Here is a 15,705-nt window from a genome sequence, read left to right on the forward strand (position 1 = left end):
ATTACTGTACTTTGTATTGAGGGAGAAAAACCTTCACTGTTGCAAACTATGAACAATGACCATAATATAAAGTAGATTATAGGCATTGCAAAGTATTTTTAGACCAGTCACCTTGTCTACATGGTGGATAAGATAAATGGGCTGGATGCAAAACAAGGGGCTTTACCATGTCTCACCAAATATAGAACAAAATTGAGCAATTATGAGAGAAATTTGTAAAGATGACTTGACTTACCAGTGACAGAGAATCGTGTTGAAGTCTTACAATCTCCAGCTATGAAGGCCACTTCTCCAGAATCATCAGCCTGGCAGTCTTTAATTGTTAATGTGTACTGTCTAAGTACACAGGCAATCGAAGTACGTGAATCTTCCTTCAGTTTCTCGCCATTGCGAGTCCAATAGGCATCTGGACAAGGATGCTCCAGCTCAACGCAGAAGATGACCGTGTCACTGACAGGAACGATTGTTCTCCGAGGAAGCTTCTTTGTGATATTACCTAGTACAATAGAGGGAGATTTCTAATAGAAATATTTGTAGCAGATAAACAGAATATAAACTGTTTAAAAAGAATTATTTTGTAAACCAATGGAACAACTTTAACAGCTGCATTATTGCAATTAAATATCCTTTTGAAATTACAGCTAAGTTGCCCTTACAGTCTTGAAAAAAAGGTTTACCCTACCCAGGACAGTGAGCTCAGCCACAGTGCGGCTGCCTTCTTTCATCTCACAGATATAAACTCCATCATCATTCGTGGTGACATTATGTATGGTGAGGCGACGCAGCGTCCCTTGCTCGTCCATGCGATATTTGATGTTTTGCTCCAGCATGGTTTCCTCCATGAACCAACTGGTTTGGGTGGCATTAAGGGGCACCTCACACAGGAGTGTGGCTGAGGCCTTCTCTTGTACCTCCACATCCTGTAGCTTCCTCTTAAATGGAACTTTTGGCTCTGAGTAAAAACAAAAAGAAGAAAATCTGTTGATTGTTACAATGAAAAAAGACTAAATAGTGTAAAGTGCAACACCTGCTTGTAAAGTAAAATAAAGTAAAATATTTATTAACAAATTAAATTATATTTAATCATCCTTACCATTGGTAAATCTGAATAAGATGCATTAAAATGGATTTCTAATTTCCTAATTTGAAATTTTTATTTTTTATTTTTGGAAAATACAGCATTTGATTGTAATGCATTATGGGGAAAAACCAATATTTCCTTTTATGTTTTATTAGGGTTATCAGATTGTCTAGAGAGTCTCACATCTTTTATTTTTGGTTTTCTTCTTGTTTTAACTTGTTTAATGTACATTTCACCATGTTAGTACTTACTGTTAACATTATGATAATATCTTCCGTCTGTTTTTAATTGAAAGCCACTTTGGTCAATGAGGTTGCTGACAAACATACTACAGAAATAAAATGGATGTTTGAGGCAAATTTCTCGTAGCCATTTTTCAAAACTGGAAAGACAATGGAACATTTCAAGAGAGGCAGATGTGTGAAAAGGCAGCCCTCCCTTTTCACAAATGCCACAGAACAGCACGCTACAATGTAGCTGGCTAACGTCACACACACCTGCACACACCTCCATACACAAGCGCGCACACACGAATCTGAGACTTTCACTCGCGGAGCCGGCAACCGCATATGAGAGCTCTTTGTCACGCCAACACTCCAAAAACTTTCAGTACTTACCTGAGTGACCAGCCATCGCAGCGTTCGGTGAGGTACCCGCCGATATCGCTCCATAATCCCATACCGCTCCAGTTTCCACACATTGCACACACAAACACAAACGCGCACACACACTTCCTGGTCCGACAACTTCTCCTCCCCTGGGAAACACGAACTGTGGGTAGGGGAATAATTTATGTCTCATTCAGCCAATCAGAGGCTTTGATTACCTGACGGGGTGAAACTGAGTGTTTGATGCATTTAAAATGCTATTTTTAGGTGTAATGTTGATGTAATGAGAAATGTGTTTTATTGAATGTATGCATACAGTAATGTGGTTAATGTAGATTGCTTAGGCATGTAATTTAACAGTGAAAATGAAGTAGTGCATTGTTTCAGCTGTACCTTTTTTTTCTTGCATAGTGGTCTCATCCAATCAGTCAGTGATTTAGTCCAGTAGGCATGCAATTTGCCAATTATGTCTGTTTGTATAAAAACCCTACTTTTTCCTCAGTTTGTGGGTTGGATGCTAGGAGAAAGGTTGGTGCCTGAGACTGTCGTGTTCAAAAGAGGTATTGCTCTCTGTGCTTAGATTTATTATTAGTTATTATTTTGAACAACCATCGTGTTGATTTTGTTTATGTTTTGGAAAGTCTTTTTGTTACTGCACTTTTTGGTTAGAGCACTGTAAATAAATATACACCACGTCATTTGCACTGGACCTCCTTGTTGAGTGCTTTCATTCCATTTGGGTGGCCATCCTGCAGTGAAACCTGAGCCAGAGGGCTCACCAGTTTCACATTTGGTGTCAGAAGTGGGATCGTGGCGCCGACACGAAAGTCAACAAGAAAGAAGTGCAAGCAGAGTGAGATGGCTTACAGGAAGTTGAAGAAGACCAACCCCCTGGGTCCAGGTGAGGAAGAGGTCGAAGGAGCCATAGGAGGAGAGCAACAGACACAACCTGATGACGACGACAGGCCGCAAGAAGCACTCAACCTTTCAGACCTGTACAGCCTACTGCAACGGTCCATGCGGACGCAGGAGAAAGAGAGGGAGAAACAAGAGCAGCGGTGGCGCAACATTCAAGTTCAACTGGGTAACGTCCGTGATGAGCTGGAGGACCATCGCAGGAGTTCCAGGGGAGGGCAGCAGCAGCAGCAGCCAGATGGAGCAAAGCCAGCAACCCTCCCAGCGGCAGCGACCCTCCCAGCAGCAGCGGCGCATCCAGCGGCAGCGACCCTCCCAGCAGCAGCGGCGCATCCAGCGGCAGCGACCCTCCCAGCAGCAGCGGCGCATCCAGCGGCAGCGACCCTCCCAGCAGCACCGGCACATCCAGTGGCAGCAACCCTCCAAGCAGCACCGGCAGCAGGGTATCCAGCACCACCACCAGCCCCATGGATGCCAGCGGCAGGCCCATCGATCCTGTTTCCTGATCCAGTAGCACCAGCGCCAGCAACATGGACCAGAGCAGCAGTGCCGAAGCTAGAGGACAGCGATGATGTGGAGCAATACATGACCACCTTTGAACGTCTAGCCACAGCCTACAGGTGGCCCTTAGCCCAGTGGGCTACATTCCTTGTACCGTACCTGTCTGGCAAAGCTCGGGCTGCATACGTCGCCATGGATCCTTATGAAGCCGTGGACTACTTCAAGGTGAAGAATGCCATCTTAGCCAAATATGAGATAAACGCCGAAAGCTACCGAACACGGTTCAGGGAGCCGAACATTCAATCTGGTGAGACGCCGAAAGAATTCTACAACCGGCTGAAGGACTTGTACCAAAAATGGATTCGCCCAGCGGAGCACACTGTGGAAGAAATCGGTGAAGTGCTCATTCTGGAACAATTCTTGCGCTCACTCTCCCCGGAGGTAAGAGTGTGGGTCAAAGAGCACAACCCCAGCACAGGCCTGAAGGCCGCAGAGCTCGTGGATGGTTACCTGTCAGCCCGCCGCGGACCGAAGGACTTCAGATTCCAAGGCCCCAACAGAGCACCTCAACCGCCGAAGGGAAAGTCTGTGGGATATGGGAGTGGAGTTGGTCCTGGTCCGGGGAGTGGTACACAGAGTAGGGGCCCAAGCACTAGACATTACATGCCTCAACACCCCTCTCAGCCTAGACCTACTGACACATCCACAACACACAATACACCTGCTAACACACAGGCTGTATGTCATTATTGTGGTAAGCCAGGTCACTGGGCTAGAGTTTGTCCTCTGAAGAAGGTTAGGGGTGCTACTTGCAGTATGGTTTCTGTGCCTAGACCTATGACTGATGCTGTGTATGCTGACAGTGTGCCAGTAATGGGTGTGATTGTGAATGATAAACCGGCAAGGGCTCTCCTGGACACAGGCAGCACCCACACTTTGGTGCAACCTCACCTGGTTCAGCAGCCTGAAGCTTTGACTGGCGAGAAACTGCGAGTAGTGTGTGTGAATGGTGATGTCCATGAATACCCCATAGCACTTGTGTCTGTTAAAGTGCAAGATCAGATGTTCAGGTTAGAAGCCGGGGTTGTTAAAGGCTTGAATTATCCTGTGGTCTTAGGTCAGGATGTGGGGATTCTGCCAGACCTGGTGCAGGCTTCTCTCCCAATGAGTTGCGTTGCAACCAGGGCACAGGCTAAAAAGGCGCAGGAGTTGTTACGTGAAATGCCATACAGTGGAGAAGATTTTGGTTCCCCTGTAAAAATGAGAGACAGGAAGACACGCCGACAGCGTAGGCATGACAAACTAGTTGGCACAGTCAAAGTCATGTCTGGTGAAGAGCTAGCGGCAGTTCCTGATGCAGGGAAGGAGATGTGGCAAGTTCCTGATGATCTGAAAGAATTGCAAAACCAAGATGTTTCACTGAAGGAGCTATTTGACCAAGTTGTTGAAGTGGATGGTGTGGGCACAGGCCAGGAAAAGACATTGCTGGGTGAATTTTACTTTGTGCGTGATGGCTTGCTGTATCATCAGCCTGAAGGTGGCAGTGCAGAGCAGCTAGTAATACCGACCTGTCTAAGACAGAAGATTTTGTGTTTGGGTCATGACATTCCTTGGTCGGCACATTTGGGAAGTGTGAAAACTTTGCAGAGGATTTCAGACAGATTCTTCTGGCCCGGGTTGTATACTGATGTGCAAAAACACTGCAAAACATGCCCCACATGCCAGCTTTACAGCAAACACAAAGTCAGGCCATATCCACTTCAGCCGTTGCCAGTGATAGATGTCCCATTCACCCGAATAGGTATGGACATTGTAGGACCTTTAGAGCGCACACAATCAGGCCACCAGTACATTTTGGTAATCTGTGATTACGCCACACGTTATCCTGAAGTGTTTCCCTTACGCAAGGTTACGGCTAGAGCCATTGCCCCTGCACTATTACAGTTATTCTCAAGGGTGGGAATTCCCCGGGAAATACTGACGGATCAGGGAACAGCTTTCCTTTCAAACACCTTAAAGCAGGTTTATGGGTTGTTGGGTATTAGTGCGATCAGGACCACTCCCTACCATCCCCAGACAGATGGACTTGTTGAGAGGTACAATCACACACTGAAAGGTATGCTGAGGAAATTTGTGTCTGCCAACGGCAAAGATTGGGACCGATGGCTGCCGTACCTGATGTTTGCCTACCGTGAGGTACCTCAAGCATCCACGGGGTTCTCGCCGTTCGAACTCCTGTACGGCAGACATGTGCGCGGACCCCTTGACCTGCTGAAGGATGCCTGGGAGTCGCCCAAGGCCACCACCTCCAACGTGATCTCCTACGTCATTGCCATGAGGGACAGGATGGAGGAGATGGCCAGCCTCGTTCGAGACAACCTCCAGAGTGCCCAGGTGACCCAGACCACCTGGTACGACCGGAGTGCACGACAGAGAACCTTCCAGCCTGGCCAGAAAGTCCTCCTTCTCCTGCCCACTGAAGAGAATAAGTTGCTGGCGAGGTGGCAGGGTCCTTACAGCATCAGCAGACAGTTGGGGCCTACCACCTATGAGCTGGAGATGCCAGAGAGGAGGAAGAAGCGGCAAGCGTTCCACGTCAACCTCCTGAAAGAGTGGAATGAAAGGGAGGCACCACCTAGTCCACAGCTGTTGGTGCAGGCCGTGAAGGAAGAGGAGGACACCCCTGAGCAATTCTTCCCGACCGAACAGCCAGCTGGGACATTGGACTTGTCCCATCTAACCCGTCAGCAGCAGCAAGAGATACAGGCCATTGTTCCTGAAGGCCTGCTCAGTGACCAGCCGGGGTACACACCGGTGGCAGAGCACCCCATCCGTCTGAAAGACTCTACACCCGCCAGACAACGGATGTACAGAGTTCCAGAGCGCCTGTTACCTGCTCTCCGGGAGGAGCTTCAGGTCATGCAGAGACTGGGGGTGATTGAGCGTTCGGAGAGTGCCTGGAGCAGCCCAGTGGTCCTTGTGCCGAAGAAGGACGGCACAATGCGCTTCTGCATTGACTTCCGCCAGGTGAACGCTCAGTCACACTTCGACGCCTACCCCATGCCCCGACTTGAAGACCTCATCGAGCGTCTGGGAGGCGCCCAGTACATTACCACGCTGGACCTTAGCAAGGGGTACTGGCAGGTGCCCCTGGCAAAAGAAGCAAGACCCTACACCGCCTTCAGGACACCCCAGGGCCTCTTTCAATTCACGGTGATGCCCTTCGGCCTGCAGGGGGCGCCTGCAACATTCCAGCGCCTGATGGACCGGGTGCTGGACGGCACCGGCGCCTTCGCGGGTGCTTATCTTGATGACATCATCATCTACAGCAGCAGTTGGGCGGAGCATGTGCAGCACCTGGCCGAGGTGTTGCACCGCATTCACCAAGCGGGGTTGACCATCCAGCCCAACAAGTGTGCCTTTGTTCAGCAAGAGGTGCGCTACCTGGGGCACATTGTTGGACGCGGAGTCATCAAGCCTCAACAAGACAAGCTCCAGGCAATCCGGGACTGCCCGCGGCCAGAGACCAAGAAGGGGGTCCGCTCTTTCTTGGGGCTCGCAGGGTGGTACCGGAGGTTCGTCCCCAACTTTGCCACCAGAGCAGCCCCTCTCACCAATCTCACCAGGAAGTCTGGCTCAGTCCGAGTCAGGTGGGAGGACCAGCATGAAACGGCCTTCAACGACCTGAAGGAGGCCCTCTGCAGCGGGCCAGTACTGCAGAGTCCAGACTTCAAGCAGCCGATGACCGTCCAGACTGACGCCTCCGGTGTTGGTCTGGGGGCCGTGCTCCTTCAAGGTGAAGGAGATCAGCAGCGACCTGTGGCTTACATAAGCCGCAAACTTTTTCCAAGAGAGACAAGGTACTCTGCTGTTGAATTGGAGTGCCTTGCTGTGAAATGGGCCCTGGACTCCTTTCGTTACTATCTCTTGGGTCGACAGTTTGTTTTAGAGACTGACCACCGGGCCTTGAAGTGGCTCGGGCAGATGAAAGACACAAATACCCGCATCACCCGTTGGTTTTTGGCCTTGCAGCCATACAGTTTCCAGGTCCGCTATCGGGCGGGCACGCAGAATGCAGTGGCGGATTATCTGTCTCGCCACCCAAGTGGCGAGCCTCCAGAGGAAGGGGGAAATGTGAAAAGGCAGCCCTCCCTTTTCACAAATGCCACAGAACAGCACGCTACAATGTAGCTGGCTAACGTCACACACACCTGCACACACCTCCATACACAAGCGCGCACACACGAATCTGAGACTTTCACTCGCGGAGCCGGCAACCGCATATGAGAGCTCTTTGTCACGCCAACACTCCAAAAACTTTCAGTACTTACCTGAGTGACCAGCCATCGCAGCGTTCGGTGAGGTACCCGCCGATATCGCTCCATAATCCCATACCGCTCCAGTTTCCACACATTGCACACACAAACACAAACGCGCACACACACTTCCTGGTCCGACAACTTCTCCTCCCCTGGGAAACACGAACTGTGGGTAGGGGAATAATTTATGTCTCATTCAGCCAATCAGAGGCTTTGATTACCTGACGGGGTGAAACTGAGTGTTTGATGCATTTAAAATGCTATTTTTAGGTGTAATGTTGATGTAATGAGAAATGTGTTTTATTGAATGTATGCATACAGTAATGTGGTTAATGTAGATTGCTTAGGCATGTAATTTAACAGTGAAAATGAAGTAGTGCATTGTTTCAGCTGTACCTTTTTTTTCTTGCATAGTGGTCTCATCCAATCAGTCAGTGATTTAGTCCAGTAGGCATGCAATTTGCCAATTATGTCTGTTTGTATAAAAACCCTACTTTTTCCTCAGTTTGTGGGTTGGATGCTAGGAGAAAGGTTGGTGCCTGAGACTGTCGTGTTCAAAAGAGGTATTGCTCTCTGTGCTTAGATTTATTATTAGTTATTATTTTGAACAACCATCGTGTTGATTTTGTTTATGTTTTGGAAAGTCTTTTTGTTACTGCACTTTTTGGTTAGAGCACTGTAAATAAATATACACCACGTCATTTGCACTGGACCTCCTTGTTGAGTGCTTTCATTCCATTTGGGTGGCCATCCTGCAGTGAAACCTGAGCCAGAGGGCTCACCAGTTTCCAAAGATGTTTTTTCCGATTTCCCTTGTTATAAAATGGTTGCAAAAAAGAGTGACTCACTCTATCTTTCCTACAACTGCAGACAGAGAATTAATTGAGATATTAAAAACAGCTTCAACTCTGCGTGAATTGTTTTAGAAACATGTTAGGGGCTGCAGTTCAAGTACTGTATTTTGGTTTAAGTTTAACTCTGTTTATTAAAAATCACTTGCTACTCTACATAGATGTTCATTTGATATGTTTTCCATAGTCTATTAGATAAGGGCATAATCAGACTGAATAGCTCTCAAACGTAAGCCTTGTTTACATTTCCCTGAATCATTGAAATATAATTCCTTTCATCACCTGATACGTACATTACCTATCTAACCAACTTCAGAGATACTGTTCTCTATTTTTATTTATAGATTCCTGTTTTTATTCTTTATTTGTCAGATTATATAAATACTTTATATTATACTTTAGTCCTTACTCACAAACATAGACTTAAAGGTTGTCATAACATTTGGTAGTTTACCTATTACTGAGATAAAAGAGTGAGTAAAGGTTTTTTTTAAATTAATCAGTGTATTGGACAAACTCAAACATTAGCCTAAAACCAAAATTTACTCATTACATAATATATTTTACTCTGCTGAATACATATAATAGAGGTGCTATAAAAAACCTACTCATAAAAGAATATTTTCTTTAGACATAAAGGTAACATCATAGAACCATACTATCAAATATTGAAATCTGCAAACATTAATTGTTGTCATTACAAGTATTTTTTTGCTGTTTAAAGAGAATATTATATCACCCATTCTGACTTTGTTTCTTCGATAAATTTTGTTTTCGAATAAATTGTTTCTCTAATGAGCCCTGCATCATCCTTAGATCACTCATCATTACACTGCATGCAGGTTATGAAGCAACACAGTTCTACAACTCTACTGTTTCATTCTGTGAGCCAAGTTTCTCCCTGGAAGAAGTGTCACTTGCAGTGCGTCAGTGTGGCTCAGGAAGGCCAAGTCCATCTGAGAAACCGTGAACTAGTCATCACCAGCAGAAAATAGATGAAACACAACACCTCTCATTGGGCCATGATGAATTTACCCATGTAATCTACGGCCGTTGACATTTAGGTACATTTAGGGTGTATTACATTAATATAAAATGGTAATTACAGTCATACATAGAATATCACTTTTATTGTGACTTTAAACATCACAACTATGGCTGTCAACACAGAATCAAAACTGTTCAGTAAAATGAATAGGATGATTATAGCATTCTAAGCAAATGATCTTCCTTCGCAGCCTTCTTTTGTGTTCCACAGAAGAGCAAATGTGTGGTGATCTGGAGCTCACAGTGCAGAATTAGGGCCTACAGTTTCATCTACAATACCTAAGCTTTAAGAAAGACCCATCTTCATAATCCTTCAAATCTGGTACAAGTACCAAGGGCGGCAATTGGGTTGCCTTTTGAGGTACAGTAAAAATGATGTGTATATCAAGAGTTTTACAAGAGTTTTGTATTTAGATACCATTTTCATGGTATCTAAATACACAGAAATAGTGAACTATGAATTGGTGCCGGTGGACACAAATACGCCTTTTTAGTCAACTTTGTGGTCCAAAGCTGAATATTTGAAGCAACAGGAGGACCAGAGAACATTTGAGGTCTTTAAAAGGATTTTGTGTGACCTACTCTATGCATGTACAGCCTATACAACAAAGAAAAGTTTTTATTTGTTGGTTTTCCAATCATTTAATAGTTAATAGGAAAAATAAAGAGCTTTTCTAGGAATATCAATTCCCCACACTTGGTTAAATAAGGGAGGTTTCATTGAAGAAAGAGTGACTGAATGAACTTTCTTCTAAACCAGGGAAATAAAACGAAAACAAATAACTATAACAGTTGGAACATACTGTGTTTTTTTGTTTAAAACTCACCACTCTTATTTTTCTTTAGATAAATGGTACTACTTTTGTCTGTTCATCAAAATATTATGTTTAGTTTTGGGTCAGGATGTTTTAAAATGAATATTTTATGACAGATAGTTTTTTGGGGTTGTAATTCTTTAAAGGGACAGCCCAAAATTACAGAAGTTTAAAAGTGTTTTTTTTTTTTTTTTTTTTTTTAAGTGAGCAATTTAAAAATCTTACCTTTCACTGTAACCAGTACAGCACTATATGTCTGCCCTGCCATATTGGTTGCATTGCACGTATAGAGACCATTATCATTCTGCTTGCAGTACAGGATCTTGAGGATGAAGTTCTCGGCTTGGTCCTCATAAATGACGTGCCTGCGTCCCTCGCTGATGTTCAGCCCATCCTTTCTCCAGATGATGTGTGGTTTGGGGTGACCTGTCACAAAGCAGCTAAGTTTGGCGTGTTTGCCCTCAGTGACCGTGCAGGTGCGGGTGAATACACCTTTAGGTAGACTTGCCAGTGCTGAAGCCCTCAGCTCATGCTCCAGACTCACAGTATTCAGGGCATTGGTTATTTTGGCTGTGGAGAGGGAGCTGTTTTCCTCAGTGCGGTAGATGGAGATGTCCTTCTTCATTTCCTCTTTGCGCTTTTGCATATGAGAAAGGAGAGAGGTGCTCTTGTCTGCAGACATGTGGCGGGCATCCTGAGCATCCACCACCAGAGCAGCAGCAGCCTGTGCGCGCCCCACAGAGTTCTGGGCCCTGCAGATGTAGGTACCACTATCCAGGTTGCGCACACCTTGGATCTTTAAGGTGCTGCTGTCGCTGTCTGACATGATCTTGATGCGGTTTGTCTCACCTAGGTAACGTCCGTCCTTCTCCCACTCAAAGTTGGCCTCTGGGTGAGCCACAACTCGGCATTGGAAAACAATATCTCCTCCTAGAGCCACACGTGTGGAAGCTGGCTTCACCATGAAAACTGGGGCCCTCTGAGACATCTCTGTCGGGAGGGCCACCTTCAAGGTCACAGCAGCATAAGCTTCCCCAACGCTGTTTTTGGCTCGGCACATATATTGACCACTGTCCTCCAGTGTGAGGTCGTAGATGGTCAAACGGTAGATGTCTCCATCCTCCACAGTCTTGAAACGGCCCCCGGACGAAAGCTTAAGCTTGTCCTTTTCCCAGGTGATTATAGGAGTTGGGCTGCCAACAACAGTGCAGCTGAGTGTGGCATCCTTCCCCACACCCACTGTGAAAGCCTTTGGACGGGTGAGGAACCTGGGGGCTCCTCCAAACAGGTTTTGATCCATTTTTTTTTTCTTTTTACTCCTATGATGAATAAAGTAGATATCATAGTATTAATACTACTACAAAATACAAATAACGCAAATGAATATTCTACAGACAAATTTATATAGGTGTGACCAGTGAATCTCATTCACAAAAGAAAAAAAAAAGCATCATTCAAATAATTCCCAAAACTAATTACGTGTTTAACAATTTATCTTTAATGCAGAACTACTTTTTCTTTATTTCCTGGCTGCTGACCATTATCACCAGCAAAGCAAAGACGTGGGCTGCTTACCAGTATCAGAAAGTCAGTCAGATATGAAAATAAACTGAATCAAAGATCTGAGAAAGGACCTCATTATTTAATTGCTGTATATCAATCTCTACCCTGCTCAGCAATCACCATGTCAATGCTAAAACACAATTATATGCCGAGAATCTGTTCGATAACTTCACAGCCCTAAACCACATTTACTTCTTTGCTGTTTATTTTTTCTTGAAGTTGTTGTTTTTGGATTTTTGCTTACACTTAAGGTCAAAATGGGTCTTTCACAGACAAACTTCTGAAAGTCACAGCCTTGACAGTGAGGAATAAAATCCAAATCCATTGAAGGAACTCCAAAGACATGAGTAAACGTGTCCCAAATGAGATTGCCTTTAAATATACTATTTACAATTCAGTTAAGTATATTTACATAGCGCCAATTCATAACACATGTAATCTCAAGGCACTTTATAGAGATAATACAGTCAGATCTGTTCACATTTTTTTCTAGAAGCATCTCAGAACATAGACTAAGTAAAATGGCCAAATTTTAAATCTTACTTTCCCCATAGGATTTATTTTACTCTGTCATTAAAGATGATTGATGGCAGAAGTCACGTTAAAAGAAAAATATAAATTGGACTGAATTCTTCAGCATTGTTTGATTAATTATCCCTAGAGAGTGTCTGGTTGTTTGAAAACCGATTTTTTCAAAACTCTTTGAAAAAAATGAGCTCCTCACATATTATAGTTGCAAAAGATAAATTGAAATACACTTAACAAGAATCAACAATCAATTATCAGTCACAGCATCAGGGTTGATATATATTTTAATAACAAAACAGAAAAAGATTTGGGATCTAATTAAAAGTATGTAAATAAATGTTAATTAACAGATCTAATGTTTTTTTTGTAAGTTCTGCCTTTACTTTTATGGAGAAGATTTGTATAAAGGAAAATAATCAGAATATGTAATTGTGTTAAACAATGTATTCCTTATTATGTAAAGAAATATATATTCTAAAACTGAGTAAAACGCAAAGTAAGAATGGCCATCTATAAACCAGTGTTATCTTGCAAGGAAAACAACATTTCCATATTTTAATTCTTGCTTTAATATTTTAGGATTTTCTAAAACATAAGCAAACAAAATGTCTCAGTGAGCAGATATATGTATTGGTACCTATACTGATATGTTTAAGGTCCGCAAAATAATGAAAAACATTTCAGTTATGACAGAAAACAAACAGTAATACAAATTTTCACTTAAAAACTTTACTTTATATTTCAATATCAAATTAAGAGTAAATTAAGTTTACCAAAGCTTAATGAAACACAATTCATTTTACAGATTTTTCTGTGTACTCTACAGAACTTTTGTGCATTAAACTACAGTTAAGACTGGTATATTTATAGTTGGCAGCTCCTGTAACTTAATACAGGTTCCAGTTCCGCCTCTGCAGACATACATAAAACCAGCCTCATTAAAGCCACACAGCCTGGTCAATTGTTTAATACAAAAACAACAACTAAATTCCCATGTAACAAGGTCATGTAGAGAGGATAGGTGCCTTTCAAAGACTGCCATTTGCCAGCTTTGTCACCTTTGTCACTCGTACTGCCTGTCCCAAAAATAACCTCAGCTGTCAGGAGCTGTCTCTGTACATTTCCATTTGTAGAAACGAAGGGCTGTTTGATAAAGCTGCTACTTTGGAAACATTCTTTATTTCCAGCTCAGGCCATCTTTATCTGCCAGATAAGCACAAACCACAATGTACTTTAATAAACAATATAAAGTAGATGACACTTTATAGAGCTGATCGGAAGAAGTTCCAAAGTAAGAAGAAAAATCACATAAACAAAACCAAAACTTTAAATTTGTAACGTTTCCTGTTGTGGCCAGAGCAAACATTAATTGTATTTGTAGTTGTTAAGGGAGAACAATTATTCAACCTTATAACATCTATATGCAGTTATAAATATAAAGACAGATTGATTTATTTTTGATTTCTTATAATAAATAACTTATTTACCTTTAAGTCTTCAGCCTCTCAGATAATTTAGCAGATGAGACATCTGACCTTTGGCTTTTACTAAGATTTCCCGGTTAAGAATCCAGTCAAGTTAGAGAGTGTAATAATTCCAACCCCCAAATAATTTTCGTATCTTCTTTTTGCACAAATATCCGTGAAATGATAGGAAATCCAGAAAGATGGAAGCCCCCCAGTCTCCTGTGGTGGGAGGTCGACTAGACTCCTTTTTCTTTTCTTCTCCAGGAGCTCATGATGCCAAATAGCTGACGTGCTGGGTTTGGTGCAGCCTCCTTTCCAAAATAGACCTTGTCATTTGCAGTAGAGATACGAGAAGGCCTCTGTTGAACAGGCAGGTTTAAGGGAAACAGGGACCCCGGTCGGCCTCTGCTGGGTTGGTCACTGCTGCAAGCTACACCCAGCTGAACAAATCACACAGAACTGGAGCTGCACCTGATTGTTCTTTTTATTAATTGCTCAAATCTATTGATTTTTACAATCAATTAATTAATCTAAAAAAAAAAACCTTTCGTAAATCCTCATTCCTTAATGTACAAACACAAATTTTTGCTAATTTCAAATGAAAAAAAATTATCCAGGTCATTTAACTAAAGTAAATAATGCATGTACATATACATTTATGTATACACATAGTTATTGTTATTGGATTTATGGCTAATCCTGACATTTACTCTAACCTTAACCATTACCAGTATATTCCTAATCCAAACCATAATCTAAAGTTAATTCACAGCTACTTCTAAACTGACATTAAAAATGGTGGTCCACCACATTAGGACCAGCCTGTTGGTCCACTGAAGGTAGGTAAATATACTAAAAACAGTCACACCATTTTTTCGTAGCACCAAAACAAAAAAGGAGAAGTCGCACATGATGCTTGCTGTAGTTATGTCTGGTATACTTGAGGTCAAAGGTTAGGCTGCGAAAATTACATCTTTATTTTCAAAAAGTTGCAAACAAAAAAGCACAAAAATATGGGTGTATTATTTTTTTTTATTAACTTGTGAAAATACTTTGCCTGTAGGACAAAATGAAATGTATGACATGTATGATAGTAATTATTACTGGTACAGTAGTATATATTTTATAAGAACATGCAACACTTCATATTTCATATGCACATCTGGAGTTTCTGTTATACTAGAGATCAATACTGAATACAGAATCTCTGACAAAAAAAAACAAACATATAATCTTGATCGGATTTATTCAAACGCCAAACTTTTCAATAAGGGAAAGCAAAATCTCAACACACCTAAAGGTTAACAGTGTGCAGGGAGAGGTTCCTGCACACTGTTGATATACGGCAGGGGTCAGCAACCTTTTTAAGGCTACTTCATGGGTACTGAGTCATAGAAAGGGCTACCAATACCTTTGACCTGGAGGGGTCGGCATTCACCTAAACTTCATAAATACGTAGTAAACAGATTTTTATTGTTTCTTTTTAATTATTATTCTAATTTTCTTTTAAACATTGTAATTTTTAAATAAATGCAAATATGTTTAAAAAGAAGGGCAACAGAATAGAATAGAATAAAATTAAAACGTACCACTTGGTGCCGGCAAGCACTGCATTGGTGGCCCCAAATTTAACATTTTGCTCAGTGTGAGGGAAGCTTCAGACTTTTCCTATTTTGTCTCTAACGTGGTTGATTTATATGTGGACCTTAAATTTGTTTTGTGTAGACTGGCTTGTGCTCAAAACATGCCATTCATATCAGGCCTTTTGAGGCAATTTTACAACCCATTTTGGAAAGTTTAGGTAAGTTTTAGCTGACTCTAAATTGTCCAAAAAAGTTAAGGATCAATTTATCCAGTCTTGGTTTGACCTCTCAGCCCACTTCATACCTTTTCAGGAATAGATCTTAATGTTCTCACTGGTTAATACAAACAATGTCTTTGATGCAGTGCAGGTAAGGCAGATGGAAGACATCTATATTTTTGTCAAATTTCTCTAAATGCCCAATCCTGC

At 42.7% G+C, this 15,705-nt stretch overlaps 1 protein-coding gene across 17 annotated transcripts in view; it reads right to left on the minus strand.

Moving 5' to 3' along the window:
• The window catches only part of obscnb (obscurin, cytoskeletal calmodulin and titin-interacting RhoGEF b), a 93,119-nt gene extending 79,117 nt beyond the window's left edge, over positions 1–14,002 (minus strand). For 8 of the 17 annotated variants that reach the window (XM_038301540.1, XM_038301541.1, XM_038301551.1 and 5 more), the window contains exons 1-4: positions 13,716–13,995; positions 10,363–11,456; positions 683–952; positions 236–496 (exon numbers count right to left, since the gene is read on the minus strand). In XM_038301540.1, coding sequence (XP_038157468.1) covers positions 236–496; positions 683–952; positions 10,363–11,437 — 1,606 coding nt within the window. In that variant the 5' untranslated portion in view covers positions 11,438–11,456; positions 13,716–13,995. Of the gene's footprint in view, positions 1–235; positions 497–682; positions 953–10,362; positions 11,457–13,715 lie in introns of all 17 variants that reach the window. The other 9 variants (XM_038301549.1, XM_038301543.1, XM_038301550.1 and 6 more) reach the window with 3 other exon arrangements.
• Between the last annotated feature and the right edge of the window lie 1,703 nt (positions 14,003–15,705).

Source organism: Cyprinodon tularosa, unplaced genomic scaffold, assembly GCF_016077235.1.
Source record: "Cyprinodon tularosa strain WSP-4 unplaced genomic scaffold, ASM1607723v1 ctg47, whole genome shotgun sequence".
In the NCBI taxonomy this organism is placed as follows: Eukaryota; Metazoa; Chordata; class Actinopteri; order Cyprinodontiformes; family Cyprinodontidae; genus Cyprinodon; species Cyprinodon tularosa.